Genomic DNA, 23,386 nt, shown 5'->3' with positions numbered 1-23,386 from the left:
AAAATGGCGCCCAATTTGAACATCTGGGAACGTATCTAATGATTTGATTTGCCAGTAATCGCTGCCTTTGGCAATTGCCACAGATCGGCGTAGCACCACACTTGATCTTCGTTACTTCGCTGGTAGGCTGGCCCCAATAAGCCTTATCTGCATGGCTTAATGCCAGCCTTTTAAATATGGACTCCAGAGGACTCTACCACAAATGGGTGCCAGAGAGCAGCTTTGGGCAATTCAACAGTGCAAGCCGCATTTTCAGCACATTCTGTGGCACAGGCACATTTGGCTGCACAAGGAATGGAATGGGCCACATTATGTGGCATTGCGGCACCCTCTTTGAGATGAAGAAGAGGGGCAGTCGGGTCATAGTGGCCATTCTGATGCACAGAGCACATTCTTCGTATGGGGCCAATTCTGCAGCTCGGAATGCTGCATCCTGCGCATAGAGCACATTTCATGGCATGTCTTTAGAAGCATCTTGGCACCACTGTGGCACTGGGCACATTTTATGTCATGTCTTTGGAAGCATCGTTGCACCACTGTGGCACATGGCACATTCTCCTGCAGGTGGAAAATTGTGTGGCATGAGGCACCTTTCTAGACAGGAAGCACATTCACTGAGATGGAGCTCATTTTCTGTCATCAGACACATTATTGGCTGACCTTGGGCTCAGTCAGTTATTCGCAGCCAGCGTTTACCTCCCTGTGCATCACCGGAAGTGTTCAGCTCTGCACGTGCACGGCTCTCCCAGAAAGCTGATCTGAGCGGTAAATCCCAGTTGCTCTCTGCACCCCTCGATCCCGGAAGCTGGGCAGTGATTGACAATAGCTGCTCCCCTGTGGTGTTTTGACCTATCTGTCCCATGAGGACTTGCCGGACCTGATTCACGTGTTTTTGCTCGCCGAATTTCAATCAGGATGTGCAAAAAAGGCATCCGTAGGCCTGAATCCGAACCTCGATTCATTAAACCATAAACTGCTAACTTTATTTATCTCCTTGTACCAGGGAAACTCAGCCATCCATGTAGGCCTTCTGCAGGAATAAGTTAAAAACAAGCATTGGCATAGCCAATAGGTCTCACCTTTGGGACCTTATAAGTGTTTAGCCATGCAACAGTTGATGTTGTTGCACCAAGGATATTGTGCTGCATAACTAAATACTTATAAGGTCCCAAAAGCGAGACCTATAGGCTATGCCAATGCTTGTTTTTCTTTTTTGGTTTATATGAGTATGTTAATAGTGTGCATTTTAGTGCTCTTCTGTTAGTCTTTGGACCTGTTATTATACTTTGAAATTGCGCATATGGGTTATCTCCCGAAGTCAGCGGAGAATCAACTCACACAGTGCAATGTACTGAAGCACATGGTCTGCTCTTTCACCATACACTGGCGCACCACTGTCTCTCTATACCTAGCTGTGCACTGCCACGTGTAGTCTGTCGCTTGCACTATATAGTTATTAGACACACACACAGTTTTTAATCGCAGCATATAGTCCGTCTTTGGTGCTGTATAAATAGCTCACCACTGGCAGTGCTGTGTACTGAAGCATGGGATTTTTCTGTTCCACAGTGCAGTGATTTAGCAGACACAGTGCTCTTTTCTGCTGTATGTATTCCGTCTCTTTCAGTGTACACTAAATCGCTACACACAGTGCTGTGTCCTTCAGTAAATGACCAAAGAGAGGGGTAACTGGAAACATAATGAGCCTTTAAGTTTCAATCGATTTTCTATTATGCTGATTTTATGCATTGGCTGCTTTCCGTACAGCTTGCACAAGCTTAAGAAATACAATGTTTCGTTGATCTCTGAGGTGGGATTTCATACAAATTAGAAACATGGATTGGCATTCCATTTCATCCATCTTGCTTTTTTCATAAATAGCCAATAGGTCTCGCCTTTGGGACCTTATAAGTGTTTAGTTATCCAGCACAATGTCCTTGGTGCAACAACATCAACTGTTGCATGGCTAAACACTTATAAGGTCCCAAAGGCGAGACCTATTGACTATGCCAATGCTTGTTAAATGAATCCCGTTTTCCTTTAAGGAAAACGGGCTGCATTAACAAAAAAAATGCTGCTTTATTAAAAAGCAATCCCACACATGGTGGTCTGCTGAGCCCAGCAGGCCACCATCCCTGGGAGGGCTGTCATTCCCAATTGGATCGCAAATTGCGAGAGGCTCATTAATATTAATGAGCCTCGCTATTTGTGACCCCATTGAGAATCACAAACAGTGTGAAATACACTGTTGTAGATAGCAAATTGCGCCTCGCAAATTGTGACTCGCTAAAGGGTCGCAATTTGCGATGTGCAATTTTCTTGGTCGTACATCTGGCCCCAAATCTTAAAAGCTTACATGTAATTCCACCAGTGCGTTTAGAGACCAAGGGCCTCATTTATCCCTACCGTCACAATTGCGCCACCGGAACGTCACTTTTTTTACGTTCGGTGGTGCAATGTGCCACTGGCATATTTATAAGGCCACGCAAAACCACGTTTTGCGTGGGGGATGTGCCCCTTTCACGCGGAAAACTGTGTGAAAGGGGCATTCCTTAGGTGTTGCTGGGAGCGTTCCCAGCAACTTCCATGGCTTTTTGGCACTGCCCCACATTTACGAGAAATCGTAAGTCTGAGGCTGCGCCAAAAACTTACGCCTCCAAAGGGGAGGCGTAACGGATGCACAACGAGGGAAAATATCTTTTTTTCTCCTCGTTTTTCCTCTTTCCCATTGAAAGAGGTAAAAGCCTTTAGTGCAGGTAGGATTGACGCACGGCAACCCATTGTGCATCACAGCAGGGGAAAAGGACACAAATGCGCCGTATCTAATAGATATTATCCATTCCTGCCTCTTTTTGCTGTAGGGGAGCGCAGCAGCAAGGCCTGCTGCGCTGCTCTATGGCAAAAAAACCATAAATGAGGCGCTTGATATGCTTCAAATATACATCAGAAAAGATGAGGACCTAGGAAAAAGCTCACTGCTGGCCGACCAAAGATATTGAAATTATGGCATACCAACACTGTCTGAGGCGCAGCAACAGACCAGGGCTGCACAGCGCGTCCATTGTCCAGCATCTAACTGCATCTAACTATGGATGAGGACAAGTGGGCCAGTCACTCTAACATCTCATGCTGCTCCCCTCGACACCTAACAAACTCTAGTTCCCCATAAATCGCTCTATCTTCATGAGACTTAGTAAACCACCAGATCTAGCTTCTACCTGTCTGGTAGGCTTAAGCCGATTGTGGGCTATACAAAAAACTCCACCACCAATACAGTACCACCATCAATACCACTAACACCACTAATGCCAATACTGCCACCACCAATACCAGTACCACCACCACCAATACCTAAACCATCACCACCACCAATACCACCACCACCACCAATACCAATTTCACCACCTCAACGCCTCTCTCTCACTAGTAATAGCAGGAGCATTGTATGAGGCCGGAGCTGCAGCCGAGACCATCCCTCTTTCCCTACCTGCCATAAAGCACAGCCCGCCCTGCACCAGGAGGTGAAGCCAGGGCCCTACTACAGCTAGAGTGTTCTTTATTAGGCCAAAGACAGCAATGGCATTATGCAATGCCACACTGCACATTCAAATCACGGAGAGGGCAGGAAATAGCCTTCCACCCTCCCACTCTTCCTCCTGAACCGCAACAGTGTAATCACAGAGCAAAAGGTGTTGGAGCGCTTTGTTAGTGTTGATAGCTCGGATCATATGTAACTCTCACTTCACACTTTGTGTGTATGTAATTTACAACACTTACACATGCTCTTCACTGCACTATTTATTACTACTTTGAAGACATCGTCGGCCAATCTCTTTCTCTGATATTTACAATCTAACAAGCGGTCGAGAAGGCCCTTTATTGCAATGCAATAGGTCTTGCATTTGCGAGAGTTTAAGCTATTAGTATTGTAAATAACGCCTTTTATTTATGTTTTAAAACCCAGAACATAAATAAACGGCATTGTCATTTACAATGCCAATAGCTCAAACTTGCTTGAATGCGAGACCTATGGCATTGCAAATGCTTGTTTTATTTTGGCTAATGCTGCACAGCATCGGCAAACAGCATTGGCAAGCGCAATTAGTCTAGACCTATTGGATTTGTCAATACATCTATATCTGAAGCATTTATCTCAAGAAAATAAGAATCCTCAGTCTCCTAGAAACTGAAAGTGCAATAACGGCCTGGCTGTTTCCTAAAATGACTGATTGCACCTTACAACAAGCATTGGCAAAGCCAATAGGTCCCACCTACGTGAGGGCAATTGGCTTTGGCAATGAGTTTTAGCTATGTTAAACAGCATGGCTAAATGTTAGTGTTGTGGGGTGGAGTGGAATGGAATGTGGTGGAATGGGGTAGGTTGGGATAGAGTGGAATAGAGTGGGGCAGACTGGAGTTGGGTGGGGTAGATCGGAGTGGGGTGGAGTTGGGTGGATTGGGGAGAATTGGGTTAGATGGGGTCGATTGGAATGGAGTGGATTCGACTGGAGTGGAGACGGGGTACATTAGAGTGGAGTAGATTGAAGTGGGGGGTTAGATTGGAGTGGGGTATATTGGGGTGGAGTGAGGTAGATTGGGGTAGATTTGAGTAGAGTGGATTGGGCTAGAGTGGAGTGGGGTAGACTGGAGTAGAGTAGAATGGAGTGGGATAAACTGGGGTATAATGGAGTGGGGTAGTTTGGAGTGGAGTGGAGTAGATTGGGGGATTGGAGTGGGATAGATTGGAGCAAAGAGATGCAGATTGCAGTGGAGTGTGGTAGATTGTGGTAGATTGGAGTGAGGTAGGTTGTGGTGGGGATTGGAGTGGGGGAGACTGGAGTGGATTGGGGTAGATTTGAGTGGGGCAGGTTGTAGTGGAGTAGATGGAGTAGGATAGATTGGAGTGGGGTAGGTTGGTGTGTAGTGAGGTAGAGTGGATTGGAATTGAATGGAGTGGGGTAAATTGGAGTAGAATTGAGTTGTGTGAGGTAAATTTGAGAGAAGTGGGGTAGATGTGGGGTAGTTTGGGGGTTAATTTGAGTGGGTGGGATAGATTGGAGTGGGTTAGGGTGGGGTAGATTGGAGTGGTGTGGATTGGTGTAGATTAGGGTGGAGTGGGGTAGACTGGATTGAATGGGTTAGATGGGGTAGATTGGAGTGGAGTTGATTGGAATGGAGTGGGATAGAATAGGGTTGAGTGGGGTGGATTGAGGTAGAGTGGAGTGATGTAGATTGGGGTAGAGTGGAGTGAGGTAGATCAGGGTTTATTGGAGTAGGATAGATTGTGGTGGGTAGGGTAGATGGGAGATGGGGTGATTGTAGTGAATTGGGTGGAGTGGCATTGATTGGAGTGGATTAGGGTAGATTAGACTTGGGTACAATGGAGTGGGTTCCATAAGTTGTGAGAGAGTTGATTGGAGTGGAGTGGAGTGGGGAAGATTGGGTGGATTGCAGTGGGGTAGATTGAAGTAGAAAAGAGCGGGGTGGATTGTGGTAGCGATGAATAAGGTAGATTGTGGTAGGTTGGAGTGTGTAGATTGGAGTCGAGTGGAGTGGAGTGGAGAGGGTAGATTGTAGTGGTGTGAATTGGGGTAGATTGGAGTGGAGTAGACTGAAGTGAAGTACATTGGATTGGGGCAGATTGAAGTGGAGTGGAGTAGGCTAGGGTAGATTGGAGTGGGGTGAGTGGTGTGGAATGGAGGGGTATAGAATGGAATAGCATAGACTGGAGGGGCATGGAGTAGAGTGGTGTAGAGTGGAGTGATGTGATGTGGAGTGGCATAAAGTAGGGGTGCTAGAGCGGAGTGGTATGTCATAGAGTGGAGTGACATTGAGTGTTGTTGAATGAAATGGCAGGTTGTAGAGTGGAGTGTCATAGAATGGAGTGGCGTGGCACAGAGTGTAGGGGCATAGAGTGGAGTGGAGTGGAGTGGTGTGACGTGAAGTGGCATGGTGTAGAGTGGCATGGAGTGGCGCGGCATGATATAGAGTTGAGTGGCACAGTGTGGAGTATGCATGGTGTGGTAGTACACTACCATCACAGACTACACATTTTCAATTGAAATGACCTTTACATTTGCACAGACATACCGTTTTACTGTGCAAAAACAATAATGTGTGGAAATGTCATGACCTACTGCATTGAGGTGGTCTGATAATATTCAAAAATTTGTTTCCACCACACTTCAGAATTACAAAAAAACAAACTTGAGTTGTACTGTCCTAATTCTGATCGGTTGCGGGTCCCTCTGGACTAACTGGCACCAGAATGTTGTACTTTTACAACATTGATTTTCATTATGTCATGAATATTCTTTTGTTCTCACTTATTCCTCAAGAACTAAGGAGAAGGGGTCAAAATGGAGGAAGAGAGAAGTGAACAGGACGAGTGAAGAGGATGAAGGGGTACTAAAGGGGAGGTGAGACAGTAGAATGAAGAAGAGATGAAGAGTGAGGAGGATTAGTGCAGAGGGACAGTGAGGATAAGATGTGAGGACGTGCAATAATGAGGTGATGGTCATAATGTCCTCAAAAGTATGATGCAGCCGCCTCTGCGATGTTAAATTCACCCTATAAGCAATTCTAAAGCTGGGCCAATGCTTTTATAGCAATCCCCAGCTTGTGTTATTTCAGAAACACAGCGCCCCAGCAGAAATATTGCACATGGTGAAGACAATATCCGGAGAAGTAATGGAAAACAAATTGTGCTATGATAAAAGTAAAAACACAAAATGTAATTTTAGGCGAATCCATCCCAACAATTCTCCTGTGAGAACCCATAGCTTCCTGTAAAGTTGTTTTGAAACTATATCCAGTTTTGACTAGCCCTGAGCATAATATGCTTTATGCTGGAGTAATTAATCTTGGTAATTTTTAGGTACTCTTGCTATGCGAAATTCCCCAAATTATGCTATTATGTCACAGCGCATAATTATGTAAAAATTGACCACAAATGCACCATTTGTAGTCAAAATTTACCATGAACACACAGGAACAATGTGAACGGCGGAGCGCGAGCTGCTGTTGTTTCCTGAGCTTTTGTTTATTTGTACTATTGTTTTAGCACAACATGTATCTTTGGGTGCAAAACAGATATGAGAATGCATTTTGCGCTGAAAGACTTTTAAACTGTTCCTAGCTATGGTGAAAGAAAGTCTTGAAGGCTACTAAAGTTACCAAGTCTTATGCCTTGGATATGCTGATTCAGACTTTGAGGGACTATTGTGATATCCTTCGCTGTGCAACCAAGACATCTCCAGTCGTACTTCTGATAGTTCAGAAAGTCAGAACTCATCTTTTCCAAGCCACATCTGAGAGAGACTGTTGGAAATGGCCCTTTTTGCAGGGTTATCCCCAAACTTTTTGCTTCTTCCTCCTATTTTTTCCTGACCTATGTTTGTTGGCTATAGGACTCTGGGCACTTTACCACTGCTAATCAGTGCTAAAGTGTATATGCTTTCTGTGTAAATTGTGAACATGATTGGTTATCCATGATTGGCATATTTGACTTACTGGTCAGTCCCGAGTAAAGTGCACTAAGTGTGCCAGGGCTAGTAAATCAAATTTTACTAGTGGGCCTGCAGCACTGATTGTGCCACCCACATGAGTAGCTCTGAAAAGGTAACTCAGATCTGTCATTGCAGTGTCTGTGCACAGTTGTTAACTGCCATGTCGACTTGGCAACTGCACCCACTTGCCAGGCCCCAACCTCTCCTTTTTTATATAGAGGGCACCCCTATGGTAGGCCCAAGGTATTCCCCCTGGGCAGGGTGCGGTGTATGTGAAAGATAGGACATTTACTGGTGTATGTAACATGTCCTGATAGTGAAATACTGCCAATTTCGTTTTTCACTATTGAAAGGCTATCTTGCCCCATAGGACAGAATGGGGAATGCTTTGTGACATTTTACAAGCATCTCTTCCCATAGGGATAAGATGGAAAAAATGAGTTTGGTATCCCTGAACTCAGAATTTGATAACACATCTTTTAGTAAAGATGGTTTTTAAATGGTGTGTTCGAAAATACCACTTTTAGAAAGTGGCTATTTTCTTGTTCAACCTGTGTGCCTCTGCCTGTTGTGGATTGACTGTCGGGCTTTGGAGTGACAGGGGCTGGGGAGGTGCAGTGGCTCCAGGAGTCTGGATGAGTCAGCACTAGTCTGAATAGGCCTGATCTGCATTTGGAGAATAGGGCTGCACCTGCCTTCCACAATGCTGCCTCTGCCTCCCTGTGGTGTGTCGGGAGCCAAGGCTCACACTGACAGTGGATGTTGTTGTGCACTTGCAGAGTGCCCCCCAGAACTGGTTTGAACTGGGCTCAGAGCCCCTTGCACAAAGAGAACAAAGACATTTTGTGGTATAAGTATCAGACCCAAAACCCCAGACTTTACATCATTCCTGGAATTCAAGAGGAACCTTTGCCAAGGAGAAGAGCTGGAGAGACTGAGAAATACTGCCCTTGATGCCTGTCTAGGGTTGGCCTGCAGTTGCTGTTTCTGCCAAGGAAAGGAGAAGGACTTTGCTGTGTGCTGTGTTCCCTGCTTGAAGGAGATCTCCAAGGGCCTGAAGTGAGCTGGCCTCCTGTTCTGAAGTCTCAGGGACACAAAGACTTCACTCCCAGCTCCCCTGAACTCTGATGCTGTGAGTTCTAGCCTGCCAAGTGGTGCCTGTGCCAGTTTTGGGCCTCTGGAGGTTGTTGCTGCTGTTTGGGAGCTGGAAGAAAGAAGAAACGTGAAGAACTACTAAGATCGAGGGATCGTGACCGAAGAGCCAACGCAGCGCCGCTCGATGGTGCCACATCGATCGCTGACGCCTCGTGGATTTCCACGCATCGTACCTGTGCGGCACACTTTCCTGACGCATCACCTGCGAAACGTAACAGTCACGAAGAATCGGCGCATCATTCCCCATACAGACCGGATTCGATGCAACTCGTCCTCTGCGTGTCGCAGAACTATCGCATCGCCTCCCCAAGGTCTCAGGAGTGTCGCATCTCTTTGTTTTCCGACTCTGCGGCTGTTTGGCTTTCGGAACTTTCACGCATCTACAGGTACTTTGGTGAAAAGTCACGCATCCATAGTTTTCTATGGTACAAGTTCTAGAAACCTTTTGAAAGTCATATGTATAACTGTGTTTGTTGGATTTTTGTCGGTTTAGTCTTGTTTAGTTTAGATAAAGATAATTTATCTTTCTAAACTGGTGTGGTGTCCTTTTGTGGTGTTTTCACTGTGTTACTGTGAGTGTTGGTTCAAATACTTTATACATTGCCTTCGAGATAAGCCTGTCTGCTCGTGCCAAGCTACCAAGGGTGTGAGAAGGGGTTCTCTGAAGTGTGTATCCCCCTTACCCTGACTAGAAGCAAGGGTCCTTATTTGGACAAAGGTACCTACCTCTGCCAACTAGAGACCCCCATTTCTAATAGAGACTGTTATGGCTGAGTTTATATTCTGATGGAGTGCGATCAGGTCAAGGGAATATTAGGCGTTGAGGCATGGAATGCAGCTGAGGGCTCTTGCAAGGGGCCTAAACGTGCAAGGACATTGCTGGCGTTGCTGTACAGATAGATGGAGGGATGAGGAGGACTGAGGTTTCAAGTAATACAGAACACCGATAAGTAATACATTCATTACCACAAAACCCGTATGTGTGAGATGCCTGTTTTGTTTTCTAACTGAAACTGAGCACAAAGGTTTTATAGAACACACTCGTATTTTGGCGAAAGGGAATGGGGGTGAGTTTGGGAGTTTTGTGATTAATATGTTTTCATCTCTGTGATTGTCAGTTTCCTTACTTGTGCAATGGTCATAGACTGTGATGGGTTCCCCCAGCGTGTTCACAAATCCGTTTTTTTAGGTCTCGACTGGCTTTGCAGCGCAAAGCGTTGCTCACTCGGCGAGAGATATTGTGAGAGAGTAGATCTGAGAAGGGGACTTGAAACCCCGCCCCTCATTTCCATTGGCTGGCGTCACTGATTATGCTAAATGGTGGGCTGCCATTGGAAATGAGGTATTTTTGTTGCCGCCCTTTTGCATTTTCCTCCGGCCCATCCGGACTGGCTCGTCTGCTTTGCGGCTGTCGCAAAGCAGTTCCTTATCTTTAAGGGGGCTATCTGGTTTTAATTAGCAGTATCAGGTTACTTCAGCATGTTTATTTTTGCATCGATGCAAAGATAAACAAGCGGCTGCGAGGGCTTGTTAATATTTTCAGCAGGGTTCAGTGAAGAATTTACGTGCCATGCTTATGTTTAAAAAAAAAAAAAAAGTAGCGCAGAGAACCAGCTCAGTCGGTTAAATGTTATCATTTGTTATGCCGAATTGTGCTCCTCGGAAAGTTCACTCCCCTATTTCCTTGAGCTCCGAAAACTTGAAGCGCTCAGAGCTAGACATCTAGCATGAAGCACTATATTAAAGCTGCAAATGAAAACCCAATGACTGGATTAGCTCAAACGTGAAGACCGATTTCCAAAAAACGAAACGTTTAGATTTGAGCCACTTAAAAAGGAGCACCCCGCCCCCACGTACGAGTCTAAAGGAGGGACGAAATGGGATTATAGGATTTTCTCTAGAGGGCAAACAGAGTTCAGCCCCATGCAGGGTTTCCGGCCAAGGTCGAAGGCCTGTTCCCGCCATTCCCCTCCTCCCACACATACTCCTGATGATCAGCGCTGAATCCACACTTCTCGTCGGACCTGCCCAGCTTAGCCTGATGGGGGGTGTTTTCAAATTGGACCCACCAACCCCCCAGAACAAGCATTTGCAATGCAATAGGTCTCGCATTTCACTGTATTCTGAGTGTCTTTTAACATAGCACTGGCTCTAGGACTGGTTAGTCAGACTCAGTTACCACCAGTATCCGTCTGAAAAAGTTGAGGGTACAGGATGATTTTGCAACAAGGCTTCTTTCTGCTCTTCTCTTTGTTCTTTCTGCACGTTATCCTTCTTCCTGCACTTTTCTTCGTCTTTGAGGACTTCTGTTGCTTCTTTCTGCATTTCTTTTTTTTCTTTCTGTGCGTTTTTTCTTCTTTCTTCACATGTCCTATCTCTGTAGGCATAGTTAGAAATTAGCATTTAAAAAACCTTTGAAATTCACTGAAAAAACCATAGGTTTCAGGCACGTTATAGTTAGGAATTAGCATTTAAAAAACCTTAGAAATTCACTGAAAAAACCATAGGTTTCAGGGACGTTATAGTTAGCTGGACTTTTCACTCGTACAAAACCATTGAAATTCCCCCGTTATAGTTAGTTCAGCTAACTATAACTCGCGCGCGCGCAATGCACTGCTGATGACGTCACATATTACATCACTCATGACATGGTCAGGTCAGTGACATCACTCATGACATCACTGATGACATCTCAAATTACATCACTGATGACATCATCCTTGTGATAGAGTGGCAGACCTTCACTCCCCCTAATATAACCTTTGATACACACATTCAAAAATAGAAACTAAAATTTTCAAAACAATGGACATACCAATACCAGTTACAACAACCTATTCAGTAATTCTAAGATCCACATACACATCCACTCATTCACCAACAGTCCTATACAGTCACTCATACATGTACTCACTCATCATATGTACTCATACACCTATACATCCTGTTACACAACGCCACTCATCCATAGAGTTACTCACACACATAGTCACTCATGCTAATAAAGAATCAAACATCCATTTACTTGCATATACAGTTATACACACACCACCACACTTACTTCTACAGAAACTTACACATACTTAGTCTTTTAAACAATCACTTATAGAAACACATACTTATTCATACAGGAACTCTTCCAATCTCTTACTCTCACATATACTCACTTATATACACCAATAGTCACATATACTAGTTTAAAACATATGTAGTTACTCATAAAGACACTATTGAGACAGTCATTCACTCACTAACACACCCATGCACACACTCATCCACCCATACAGTCCTGCACACATGCTGTCTTCAACACATACAAACAGTGAGTCACTCATTCATGCACCTATGCACTATGTAATACCCCCCACCGAACCATACAGACACTCAGACACTCATACTGATACACAAAAAAACAACTAATATCCTATATAGACACTCATGTAGCTACTCACCAACCCATGCAGCCACTTATACACAAAGTGAGAGACTGATACAGATATTTACATATTTAAACATTACTCACTAAGCCATGTATTCACTAAGATACACTTAATCAGTCAGTTATACAATCAATTTTTCAAAAACAAATCATCCATTTAGACACTTATATACCCATTTATTCTTCCATCGACCTTGAGATATACATATATAAAACATATGTAATTTTCAGAAAAACACACATTCACTGGGTGATGTCATCAGTGATGTGATTTGAGATGTCATCAGTGATGTCATGAGCGATGTCACTGACCATGTCATGAGTGATGTAATATGTGACGTCATCAGCAGTGCATTGCGGGCGCGCGAGTTATAGTTAGCTGAACTAACTATAACGGGGGAATTTCAATGGTTTTGTACGAGTGAAAAGTCCAGCTAACTATAACGCCTCTGAAACCTATGGTTTTTTCAGTGAAAATATATATATATATAACTTAAAAACCATAGGTTTGAGGCACGTTATAGTTAGGAATTAGCATTTAGAAATTCACTGAAAAAACCTTAAGTTTCATGGGCATTATAGTTAGCTGGACATTTCACTCGTACAAAACCATTGAAATTCCCCCATTATAGTTAGTTCAGCTAACTATAACTCGCGCGCCCGCAATGCACTGCTGATGATGTCACATATTACATCACTCATGACATGGTCAGTGACATCACTCATGACATCACTGATGACATCATCCTTGTGATAGAGTGGCGGTCGCGCGAGTTATAGTTATCTGAACTAACTATAACGGGGGAATTTCATTGGTTTTTTACGAGTGAAATGTCCACCTAACTATAACCTGTGTGAAACCTATGGTTTTTTAAGTGAATTTGTACGGTTTTTTAAATGCTAAGTTATGTATTTATTAATATATATTTTTTTAAGGTTTTTCACCGTGCTTCGCGCACAGTTCGCGCGCTTTGGGCACATGGTGCGCTTTGCGCACCGTGCTCGCGCGTTGGGCATGCGGTGCACTGTGCGCACCGTGCGCGCACCTTGCGCGAACCCCGCGATTTTTTAGAAAAAAAATAAAATATTTATTTCACCCATGGGGGTCCTTCTGTGACCCCCTGACAAAGGCTAGGGGGTCAGGAACTCTCTTCCCTGCCCCCTTTTCACATTTTCCACCTTTTTTCCCCCTTTCCTTTTCAGTGCGAGAGACAAAATGGCGGCCGACACTTCCTGATTTCGACCGATTCGAATATTGACTGACATCTAACAACCAATCAGAATTTCGCTCGCACACGGTGCGCGCGTATAGATATTTATATGCTTTTAAAAGCTATTTTCTCAGGAAATACTGAACATATTGACACCAGACCTGCAAAAGGCACTTCCCTGACCTGAGGACTACCTCTCTGCCACATTTCAAGTAATTCTGTTAAGCCGTTCGGGCTGTACCTTAGACTAAAGGTCCTATGGAAAAATGCATGGGGAAAACGTGTTTTGGGACCCCCCTTTTTTCTTGGCCCCCGCTTGACAAATCACCCTGAGACTTTCAGGGTAGGAGCTGAGCGGAGCACCCCATTAGTTTTGAAAATTTTGTGAAGATTCGTCAACCGGCGCCAAAGTTATTCAAAATAGAATTTTGAGATTTCCTATGGAAACACGGTCCTAACTATAACTATCTACTGGCGACCGCCAGTAGATTATATATATATATATATATATATATATATATATATATATATATATATATATATATATATATACTGGCGGTCGCCAGTAGGTAGTTATAGTTAGGGCCTATTTTCCATAGGAAATCCGCAACATTCTATTCCCAATAAGTCTGGCGCCGGTTGACTAATCTTCGCGAAATTTTACAAACTTTTGGCCAGCTCCGGTCCGCTCCTATCCTGAAAGTTTTGTGGTGATTTGTCAAGCGAGGGCTGAGAAAAAAGGGGGGTCCCAAAACGCGTTTTCCCCATCCAATTTCCCATAGGACCTGTTGACGCAGCTACAGCCCGAACTGCTGAACGGAATTACACCAAATTTGGCAGAAAGGTAGATCTTGTTTCAGAGTCGTGCCTTTTACTTAAATGGTGTAAATCCGTTCAGTAGTTCCTGAGAAAATCAAAAGTAAAATCACATATATATCTGAGCGGAGCCTAACCACACATCTCATCGTGAGATCTGATTGGCTGTCAGCACTTCATCCAAGAAGTGATGGCAGCCATCTTGGGACCAATATACATGATAGCACCTCATTAAAAAGCATTGCAGTTAATAGAAGGTTTTAAGACTTTAGTTGCATTATAAATCATTTGTTGATGGTAACATACTCATTTTAGGAATTTTGGTATGTTCTGAGGTGATTTTACCATGTGAAAAAGGCTTCTGCTGGGATTTCATGAATCATGTTTGAGAAAAAACTATTTTCACATGCTTTTCCCACAGAGGTTTGGAAGGTGATCTATAAGCTAAACTGAGAGCATATTTTCTGTAAATTCACATTATCTTTCTTAGTCATGTGAGAATGAATTCTACAGCAGGAGCGGAGGCGAGGATTATGCACTACTTTCCTCACTTTTAATGAACAGCAAGTTAAAAGACACCATATAAAAAACAAAAGACCACAACTCCCATGAAGCTCGGGAGTAACCGTGGCAACCAGTAGTCCAATCATAGCAACGATGCAATCCATAAACAGTAGTAGCCTCCGTAGTCCTTCCTCTTTATTCACTGCTGGCCCGTCAGTTAAGTCCCTTCTCTCCTTACTGTGGTTTTGGGTCTTGGCTGGATGGGCTCTGTATAGCTTTTATTTCATTGATGACTTGATTCTGTTGATTGTGTATCGTAGCGGGTAACACGCTTGATGTACGCTGCGCAGTAGGCTTCGGCCCGAGCGCGTTTCTTCTCGATACGGAGCGGGTCCGCTAGGTGGCGCTATTTCGCGCTTCCAACGCAACGCTCCGTTTTAGGCGCCGGTGAAGCGCCGTGTGTGAGGCTTCTGCCTCGGTGTTTTGAGCGCTCGCTCGTTTTGACATTTCTCCCCTCGCCTGACACCGCGTTTGCGGTAGGACTGAAGGGCATAGCCTATTGAGTGAATTACTGGGCTGACTCCTTCGCGTGTGGTGTTAGTCACCAGAGGGGTGTCAGCTCCTGGGCACCGGCGAGGGGAGAGCCCCCCTTAACTTAGTTGGGGCATTTTGACTCAGTGCCCTCACCTCCTATTATGATGAATGCTCAGAGGGAGCATGATTATACCCCATCTTTGTCCTCTGAAGAGGACCGGCTGTCCCAGGTGCGCAGGCCTGCAGAGGCGGACAGGCTCCTCTCTTCGGCCATCGCCCAGGCGCTTGCCCCTCTGCAGGAAAGCGTTGACCGTTTGTCCGCCCATGTGTTTAAGGGCATAGGTGTTTTGGGGGACGGGGAGGCCGGGCCTAGTGGTGGGCCAATTGCTCTCCCGCGCAAGGCCCACAAGTGTGACGCAGGGCACCTTGAGGGCTTCAGCCGGCTGGCGGAAGCCTTTCAGAAAAGTGCACGCACGCTTCGTGATGCACCCTACCGGGAGGAGGTTATGCCCGGAGAAACCGGCGACGAAGGCGCCACGGATTACGACCCTGAAGAGGGGTTTCCCGAATTGGGGGAGGTGGAATGCGAGGATGATGGGGATTCCTCGGATGGGTACCAGGAGCACGACAGGTCTTGGCGTCCTCAGTCTTCTGCCCCTTCAGTAGGAGAGGGGGAAGGCCCCTCAAGTGATATGTTTAACCCCATATGCATTTATAAACCCCAATCCACGGAATGGGTCCCCGACAAAAAGGTAGCGGATTATGTAGCCGACAAAATTCGGCGACCGCTCAATAAAGAGGTTAGGGCCCGTCTGTGGTCCGAATGTCCCAGACCCTCCCTTCCCAACGGCGTCACTTTGACCCCCGAGATTGACCCCAGGTTGTGTACCTTCTTTTCTAAGTATATGAAGGATCCAAAGAAAGGGATAGATATATCATGGCGGGCTTGCCAGGACAAGCTCTTAGATGTAGTCGGCCCTTTGACTAAGGTGATAGAATTAGCGGAGAGGTCCCGAATTTCTGGGGAGCCCCTGCCTGCAGAAGAGGTCACGGGTTGGGCGCAGCGGGCGATATGCCTGCTAGGCAATGCAAATTGTGCCCTCTCGGCCGAGCGCCGCCGTTCCCTGTTGCTGAAGATAGACCCCAAACTTGGTGAGCTCTCTTCCTCGGAGGCAGGTCCGATAACCCAGGGTTCCCTGTTTGGAGATCCTTTTGTCAAGGAGTTGGGAAGGTTCGTGGCTACTTTTTCAGCCCTAGACAAGGCGCAGGCTTCGATGAAGAAGATTTTCCCGGGGAAGGTTTTCGGTGGGGCCGGAAGAGGCAGGGGTCGCTCCTCCGGCCGGCAATCGAATCAAGGCCCTAATAGAGCCCAAGCCACGCGCAACAACGGATGGCAGGACGGTCGCCAAGGGACCTTCTACCCCTCCCGGGGCGGCAGAGGAAAGAACGGCCGAGGCCGGGGAGGTGCCCGCAACAACACCGGAGGATACAGCGGTAAGCGTACCTTTGTTAACCCCGGTTCGATTGGGGGGGTGAATTGCCCTGTTCTATCACCGGTGGGCGGAGATTACTCACGATCCTTGGGTACTGGAAACGGTCAGAGGATTTCACATAGAGTTCTACGGTACACCGGTTCAAGGGGTCAGACCCAGACCCTTGGTGTTTTCTGCTCAGGACGAGTCTCTCATAGACCAAGAGGTTCAAGAGCTTTTATCCAAAGGGGCGATCGGCCCTTCAGATCTTCATCCCACGGGGTTTTTGAGCAACATCTTCTTGGTAGAGAAAAAGGACAAGGGTTTCCGTCCCGTTATCAATCTCAGGGACTTCAACGAGTGGCTAGTCTATCGCCACTTCAAAATGGAGGGGATACATCTTCTCAGAGATCCTTTGTTGCAGGACGATTGGTTGGTGCGTCTGGACCTCAAGGACGCCTACCTCTCGGTCCCCATTTTTCCTCCACACCGCAGGTTCCTCCAGTTTCGGTGGAGGACACAGGTTTTTGAGTTTCTGACTCTTCCCTTCGGTCTGTCTTCGGCTCCGTGGTGCTTTACGAAGCTCCTCAAGCCGGTGATGGAGCATCTCCGGAAACGGGGCATTCGGTTGATCATTTATTTGGACGACATCCTGATAATGGATCAGTCCAGGTCGCATCTACGCTCCCACTTACAGATTGTAATCTCCCTCCTTCAGAGCTTGGGGTTTACCATCAATCAAGGGAAGTCGGACTTAGTCCCCCTGGGGTTCAGGATAGACTCCAGGTCGGCGACCCTGCACCTCCCAGAACAGAAGATTGGGAGAATCAAGAAAGAATTGAGGAAGGTCCTGCGGAGGGACAGGATCTCCTTGCGACAGTTGGCCAGGATTGTGGGCCTGTTATCTTCATTGATTCAGGCCATCTTCCCGGGGCCCCTGCACTACCGTGCCCTGCAGAGACTGAAGGCGTCCCATCTATGGAGGGGCCTTACATACTCCCCGTTGATTTATCTGAATCAGGAATCCAGAGGGGAACTCCAGTGGTGGATCGACCACATGGAGGCGTGGAATGGCAGGGCGATCTTTGGGTCGCAACCGGATCTAGTGATAGAGTCGGACGCCAGCCGCCTCGGTTGGGGAGCCCGTTGCGGCTCGACCTCAGTAGGGGGCAGGTGGACGGAGGAAGAGCTTTCCCTGCATATCAACTGTTTGGAACTCCTGGCGGGGTCCTTTGCCATTCGGTCCTTCACGAAGGACAAGGTGTCTTGTTGTGTGCTCCTCCGGATGGACAACACGACGGCGGTGCAATACATCAACCGCTTGGGCGGCACGCGGTCCAGGGTTCTGGTGGACCTAGCCAAAGATTTCTGGCATTACTGCCTTCAACGCCAGATTTCGGTGACGGCCGAATACCTCCCGGGAGCGCAGAACTCGGTGGCGGACTGGAACTCCAGGCACTTCCGGGACGCCAGCGATTGGAGGCTGGATACGAGAGTCTTCAACTCACTGATGGCCTCCTGGGGTCCCTGCCAGGTGGATCTCTTCGCTTCCAGATGGAACGCCCAGCTTCCCAGGTACTTCAGCTGGAAACCGGATCCCGGGGCGGAGGCGGTGGACGCTTTTCTCCAGGACTGGTCATCGATATCAGCTTATGCCTTTCCGTCGTTCTTGTTCATTCAGAGAGTGGCGGCCCAGGTTCGGCGACAGAGAGCCTCCTTGATCCTGGTGACCCCGATTTGAAGCGTGGTTCCCTTCTCTTCTAGAGCTCAGCTGGGACCTTCCAATATGTCTGCCACTCTTCGACGAGGTCTTGGTGGACCCCCTGGGCAATCCTCATCCCCTGGTTCTTCAGGGCCCTCTTCATCTTATGGCGTGGAGGATTTCAGGCGACGTTGGTCAGACGGAACTCTTTCGCGGGAAGCTGAATTCCTCATGCAGCAGGCATGGGCACCAGCAACCATCAAACGGTACAGATCAGCTTGGAGGCAATGGGTACGTTGGTGTATGGTGAAACACCTGGATCCCGTGGGCTCCAGCGTTTCGGATGTCATCAACTTCTTAACGGAGCTTTTTCAGGAAGGGCTCGCTTATTGTACCATTAACTCTTTTAGATCTGCCATTTCGGCGGGCCATGTTCCCGTTGATAACAATCTGGTGGGAGAACATCCCTGGGTGTGTAAACTCTTGAAGGGCATTAGGATTTCTCGGCCCCCTGAGCCTCGTTATGCAGGCCTCTGGGATGTCAATCTGGTTCTACATTTACTGATGTCCTGGCAAGACAATCAGTATCTGTCTAGAAAGGAGATCTCAGCGAAATTGGCTATGTTGTTATGCCTTATTTCGTGCAAGAGGGCGTCAGATGTCAGAGCTTTGGACCTCACAGCACGGATTTTTACCCCGGAAGGGGTCACTTTTACCATCTCGAGGAGAACCAAGACGAGTACGAAGTCAGTAACTTATCCTGCTTTTCCAGATACCCCGAAATAGTGTGTGGTTAGATGCCTCAAGGCCTATGAGGATATGACCTTGGAAGTACGGCCTCCGGGCGAACAGCAACTTCTGATTGCCATTAAGAAACCGTTTAAAGCGGTGTCTTCCCCGACCATTGCCAGATGGCTCAGGTGGATTATGACTGAGGCTGGTATTGACACTTCTGAGTTTGGCGCACACTCTACCAGGGGAGCTATGGCTTCTAAGGCCATTCAGGTAGGGGGTAGATTGGAGGACATTATGAATGCGGCGGATTGGTCTTCAGATTCAACTTTTAAAAAGTTCTACTTTAAACCAATCCATGAAGCGGCCGCTTTGGTGGTAAGGGGGCGTTGAACGTGCATAATCCTCGCCTCCGCTCCTGCTGTAGAATGAGAAATTTCCTAGTTAGCACGAAGGAAAGTTTCAATTCCAATAAGGAGACGGAGGCGAGGATTATCCCCCCCCGGCAAGTTTTCTCTTATGCCTTCCCACCCATGGTATTTTTCGGAAAATGGCTCTAAGAGCAGAGTGTTGCAGAGTTTCGTATCAGGGAAGTAACCTTTTGAGACTTCTATGGTCAATGTTTCTTGCTGATGTTCAGTGCTTTGTATGCATATGATTTCAGATTTGATGTTATATCATGCTGTGGCTTTTCCGTAATATATCTATTTCTGATTGTTTTGACAAGATTTTGCAATTGTATTGATATCATGCGTATCATGTTGACCTTACGCAATGTTATGGTTTGTAGCAGCCTTCAATATCTTGTACATATCATCCTAGGTTCCGACTCCAAGACGGAATAGGACCCACAGGGCTTAACTTCCTGCAGCAGAGAAAGAGGAAGGACTACGGAGGCTACTACTGTTTATGGAGTGCTTCGTTGCTATGATTGGACTACTGGTTGCCACGGTTACTCCCGAGCTTCATGGGAGTTGTGGTCTTTTGTTTTTTATATGGTGTCTTTTAACTTGCTGTTCATTAAAAGTGAGGAAAGTAGTGCATAATCCTCGCCTCCGTCTCCTTATTAGAATTGAAACTTTCCTTCGTGCTAACTAGGAAATTTCTCAGTCTGACATTCTCAGTGAAACATGTACATCCAACAAGGGCAGAGACTGTCAGTTGATTTCTTTGTGTTCTACTGCAGCTTCCCAGAGTGTTCCAAAGAACAACTAGAGCGCTAACACTCCTACTTATAATAAACGTATGGCACACCTGAAGCCATCTTGATTGGAATAAAGTGGTAACTCTTAAGACATTTAATTTAAAAAGGAACAAAATGAGAGGGTTCATTTTGCCGTAGAATGTATGATTAGTGCTGCAGAAAGAAAAATTAGGGCACATTTTGAGTGACTTCTCAAATCCTCTTCTATTTCATTAAAGAATTCTGAAATGCAGACTGAAACATGCACTTTCAATACCAGCAGCAGACTTCCCTGGTGAGCAGTAGCTTTACTAAAGTGATCTAATGAGCAACTAGAGTGCTAACCTTCTGAATTTATGGCACATGTGTGACACATCTGAATGCCTTCTTCATTGAATCAAAGTAAAAAACTGACAGTATGCCTACTGAGGAGACTGTAGTAAATGAGGAAATTAGGAAACTTCATAACAAGTCTCCCAAGATGGCCACCAGAGACAAAAGAGCCCAAATGTAGCACAAATATCACCGAGATGTAGCCCAAGTATAGCCCAATGACAGAAATCCCAGAGTGTTTTAAAGAACAACTAGAGCGCTAACAGTCTTATTTATGACAAAAGTATGGCACACCTGAAGCCATCTAGATTGGAATAAAGTGGTAACACTTAAAACATTTAATTTGCAAAGGAAATAAGACTGTTAGCGCTCTAGTCTGTTATTTTAAAGAACACTCTGGGATTTCTGTTCATTGGGCTATTACTTGGTCTACATCTCGGTGATATTTGTGCACATTTGGCTCTTTTGTCTCTGGTGGCCATCTTGGGAGGACTGTTATGAAGCTAAATTGCACTCATTTACCACAGACTCCTTCAGTAGGCATACTGTCAGTAGAGTGCTACCATTCAGAATTTATGGCAAATGTGTCACATCTGAATGCCTTCTTGATGGAACCAAAGTAAACAAGCATTGAAAATGCAATAGGTCTCGCCCTCGTTTAAGTTAAAATAATTCTGTTTGTAATTAGGTGGCTTTTTAGCTTTGCTTTTATTAGTGTTTTTCAAAATGTCATGTACATAACATGCATATATGTATATGTATGCATGCATTTATATTTGTATTTATATAGATATGCAGATTATATTTATGTTTATATATGTATGTATATATATATACACATACATATATATAAATGCATATGCATACATGTGCATATGTGTGCGTGTAGAGAGGTAGAGATGTAGAGGTAGAGACGTAGAGGTAGAGAGTAGTAGAGAGCGAGGTAGAGGGAGATAGAGAGTAGAGGATGAGTAATAGAGAGCAAAGAGTAGTAGAGAGAGTAGTAGAGAGAGTAGTAGAGAGAGTAGCAGAGAGTGAGTAGGAGATAGTAGTAGAGAGTGAGAAGTAGAGAGTATTAGAGAGTGAGTAGTAGAGAGTGAGTAGTAGAGAGTAGTAGAGAGTGAGTAGTAGAGAGTGAGTAGTAGAGAGTAGTGGAGTAGTAGAGAGTAAGTAGTAGAGAGTAGTAGAGAGTGAGTAGTAGAGTGAGTAGTAGGGAGTAGTAGAGTGAGTAGTAGAGTTAGTAGTAGAGAGCGAGTAGTAGAGAGCGAGTAGTAGAGAGCGAGTAGTAGAGAGTGAGTAGTAGATTGAGTAGTAGAGTGAGTAGTAGAGAGTGAGTAGTAGAGAGCGAGTAGTAGAGAGCAAATATTGGAGAGTAAGTAGTAGAGTAGTAGAGAGTGAGTAGTAGAGAGTGAGTAGTAGAGAGAGAGTAGTAGAGAGTAGTAGAGAGTGAGTAGTAGAGAGTGAGTGGTAGTGAGTAGTAGTGAGTAGTAGAGAGGGGTAGAGAGTGAGTAGTAGAGAGAGTAGTAGAGTGAGTAGTTGAGAGTGAGTAGTTGAGAGTGAGTAGTAGAGAGTAGTAGAGTAGTAGAGAGTGAGTAGTAGAGAGTAGTAGAGAGGGAGTAGTAGAGAGAGAGTAGTAGAGAGTGAGTAGTGGAGTAGTAGAGAGTGAGTGGTAGAGAGTAGAGTGAGTAGTAGAGAGTGAGTAGTAGAGAGTGAGTAGTAGTAGAGAGTAGTAGAGAGTAGTAGAGAGTGAGTAGTAGAGAGTGAGTAGTAGTAGAGAGTAGTAGAGAGTAGTAGAGAGTGAGTAGTAGAGAGTGAGTAGTAGAAAGTAGTAGTGAGTGAGTAGTAGAGAGTGAGTAGTTTAATTTAAACGGAACACAACGAGGAGGTTCATTTTGCCGATGAAATTATGATTAGCGCAGAAAAAAGAAAAATTAGCGCACATTTTGAGTGACTGCTCAAATCCTCTTCTATTTCATGAAAAAATTCTGACATGCAGACTGAAACATGCACCTTCAATACCAGCAGCAGACTTCCCTGGTGAGCAGTAGCTTTACTACAGTGATCTACTAAGCAACTAGAGTGCTAACATTCCGAATTTATGGCAAATGTGTGACACATCTGAATGCCTTCTTGATGGAATGAAAGTAAAAAACCTGAAAGTATTTCCTACTGAGGAGACTGTTGTAAATGAGGAAATTAGGAAACTTCAAAACAAATAAGTCTCCCAAGATGGCCACCAGAGACAAAAGAGCCCAAATGTAGCACAAATATCACCGAGATGTAGCCCAAGTATATCCCAATGACAGAATGTCCCAGAGTGTTTTAAAGAACAACTAGAGCGCTAATAGTCTTACTTATGACAAAAGTATGGCACACCTGATGCCATCTTGATTGGAATAAAGTGGTAACACTTAAAACATTTAATTTGCAAAGGAACAAAATGAGGGGGTTCATTTTGCCATAGAAATTATGATTAGTGCTGCAGAAAGAAAAATTAGGGCACATTTTGACTTCTCAAATCCTCTTCTATTTCATTAAAAAGTTCTGACATGCAAGCTGAAACATGCACTTTGAATACCAGCAGCAGACTTCCCTGGTGAGCAGTAGCTTTACTACAGTGATCTAATGAGGAACTAGAGTGCTACCATTCAGAATTTATGGCAAATGTGTCACATCTGAATGCCTTCTTGATGGAACCAAAGTAAACAAGCATTGAAAATGCAATAGGTCTCGCCCTCGTTTAAGTTAAAATAATTCTGTTTGTAATTAGGTGGCTTTTTAGCTTTGCTTTTATTAG

At 45.4% G+C, this 23,386-nt stretch overlaps 1 protein-coding gene across 1 annotated transcript in view; it reads left to right on the top strand.

The window, feature by feature from the left end:
• Positions 1-15,331: 15,331 nt before the first annotated feature.
• LOC146870690 (uncharacterized) overlaps positions 15,332-23,386 on the top strand; it is a 67,627-nt gene continuing 59,572 nt past the window's right edge. Inside the window, exon 1 of the mRNA XM_085643530.1 lies at positions 15,332-16,661. Coding sequence (XP_085499656.1) covers positions 15,332-16,661 — 1,330 coding nt within the window. The remainder of the gene's footprint in view (positions 16,662-23,386) is intronic.

Source organism: Triturus cristatus, chromosome 1_1, assembly GCF_964204655.1.
Source record: "Triturus cristatus chromosome 1_1, aTriCri1.1, whole genome shotgun sequence".
NCBI lineage: Eukaryota > Metazoa > Chordata > Amphibia > Caudata > Salamandridae > Triturus > Triturus cristatus.
This window is presented reverse-complemented; position numbering and strand designations above follow the sequence as displayed.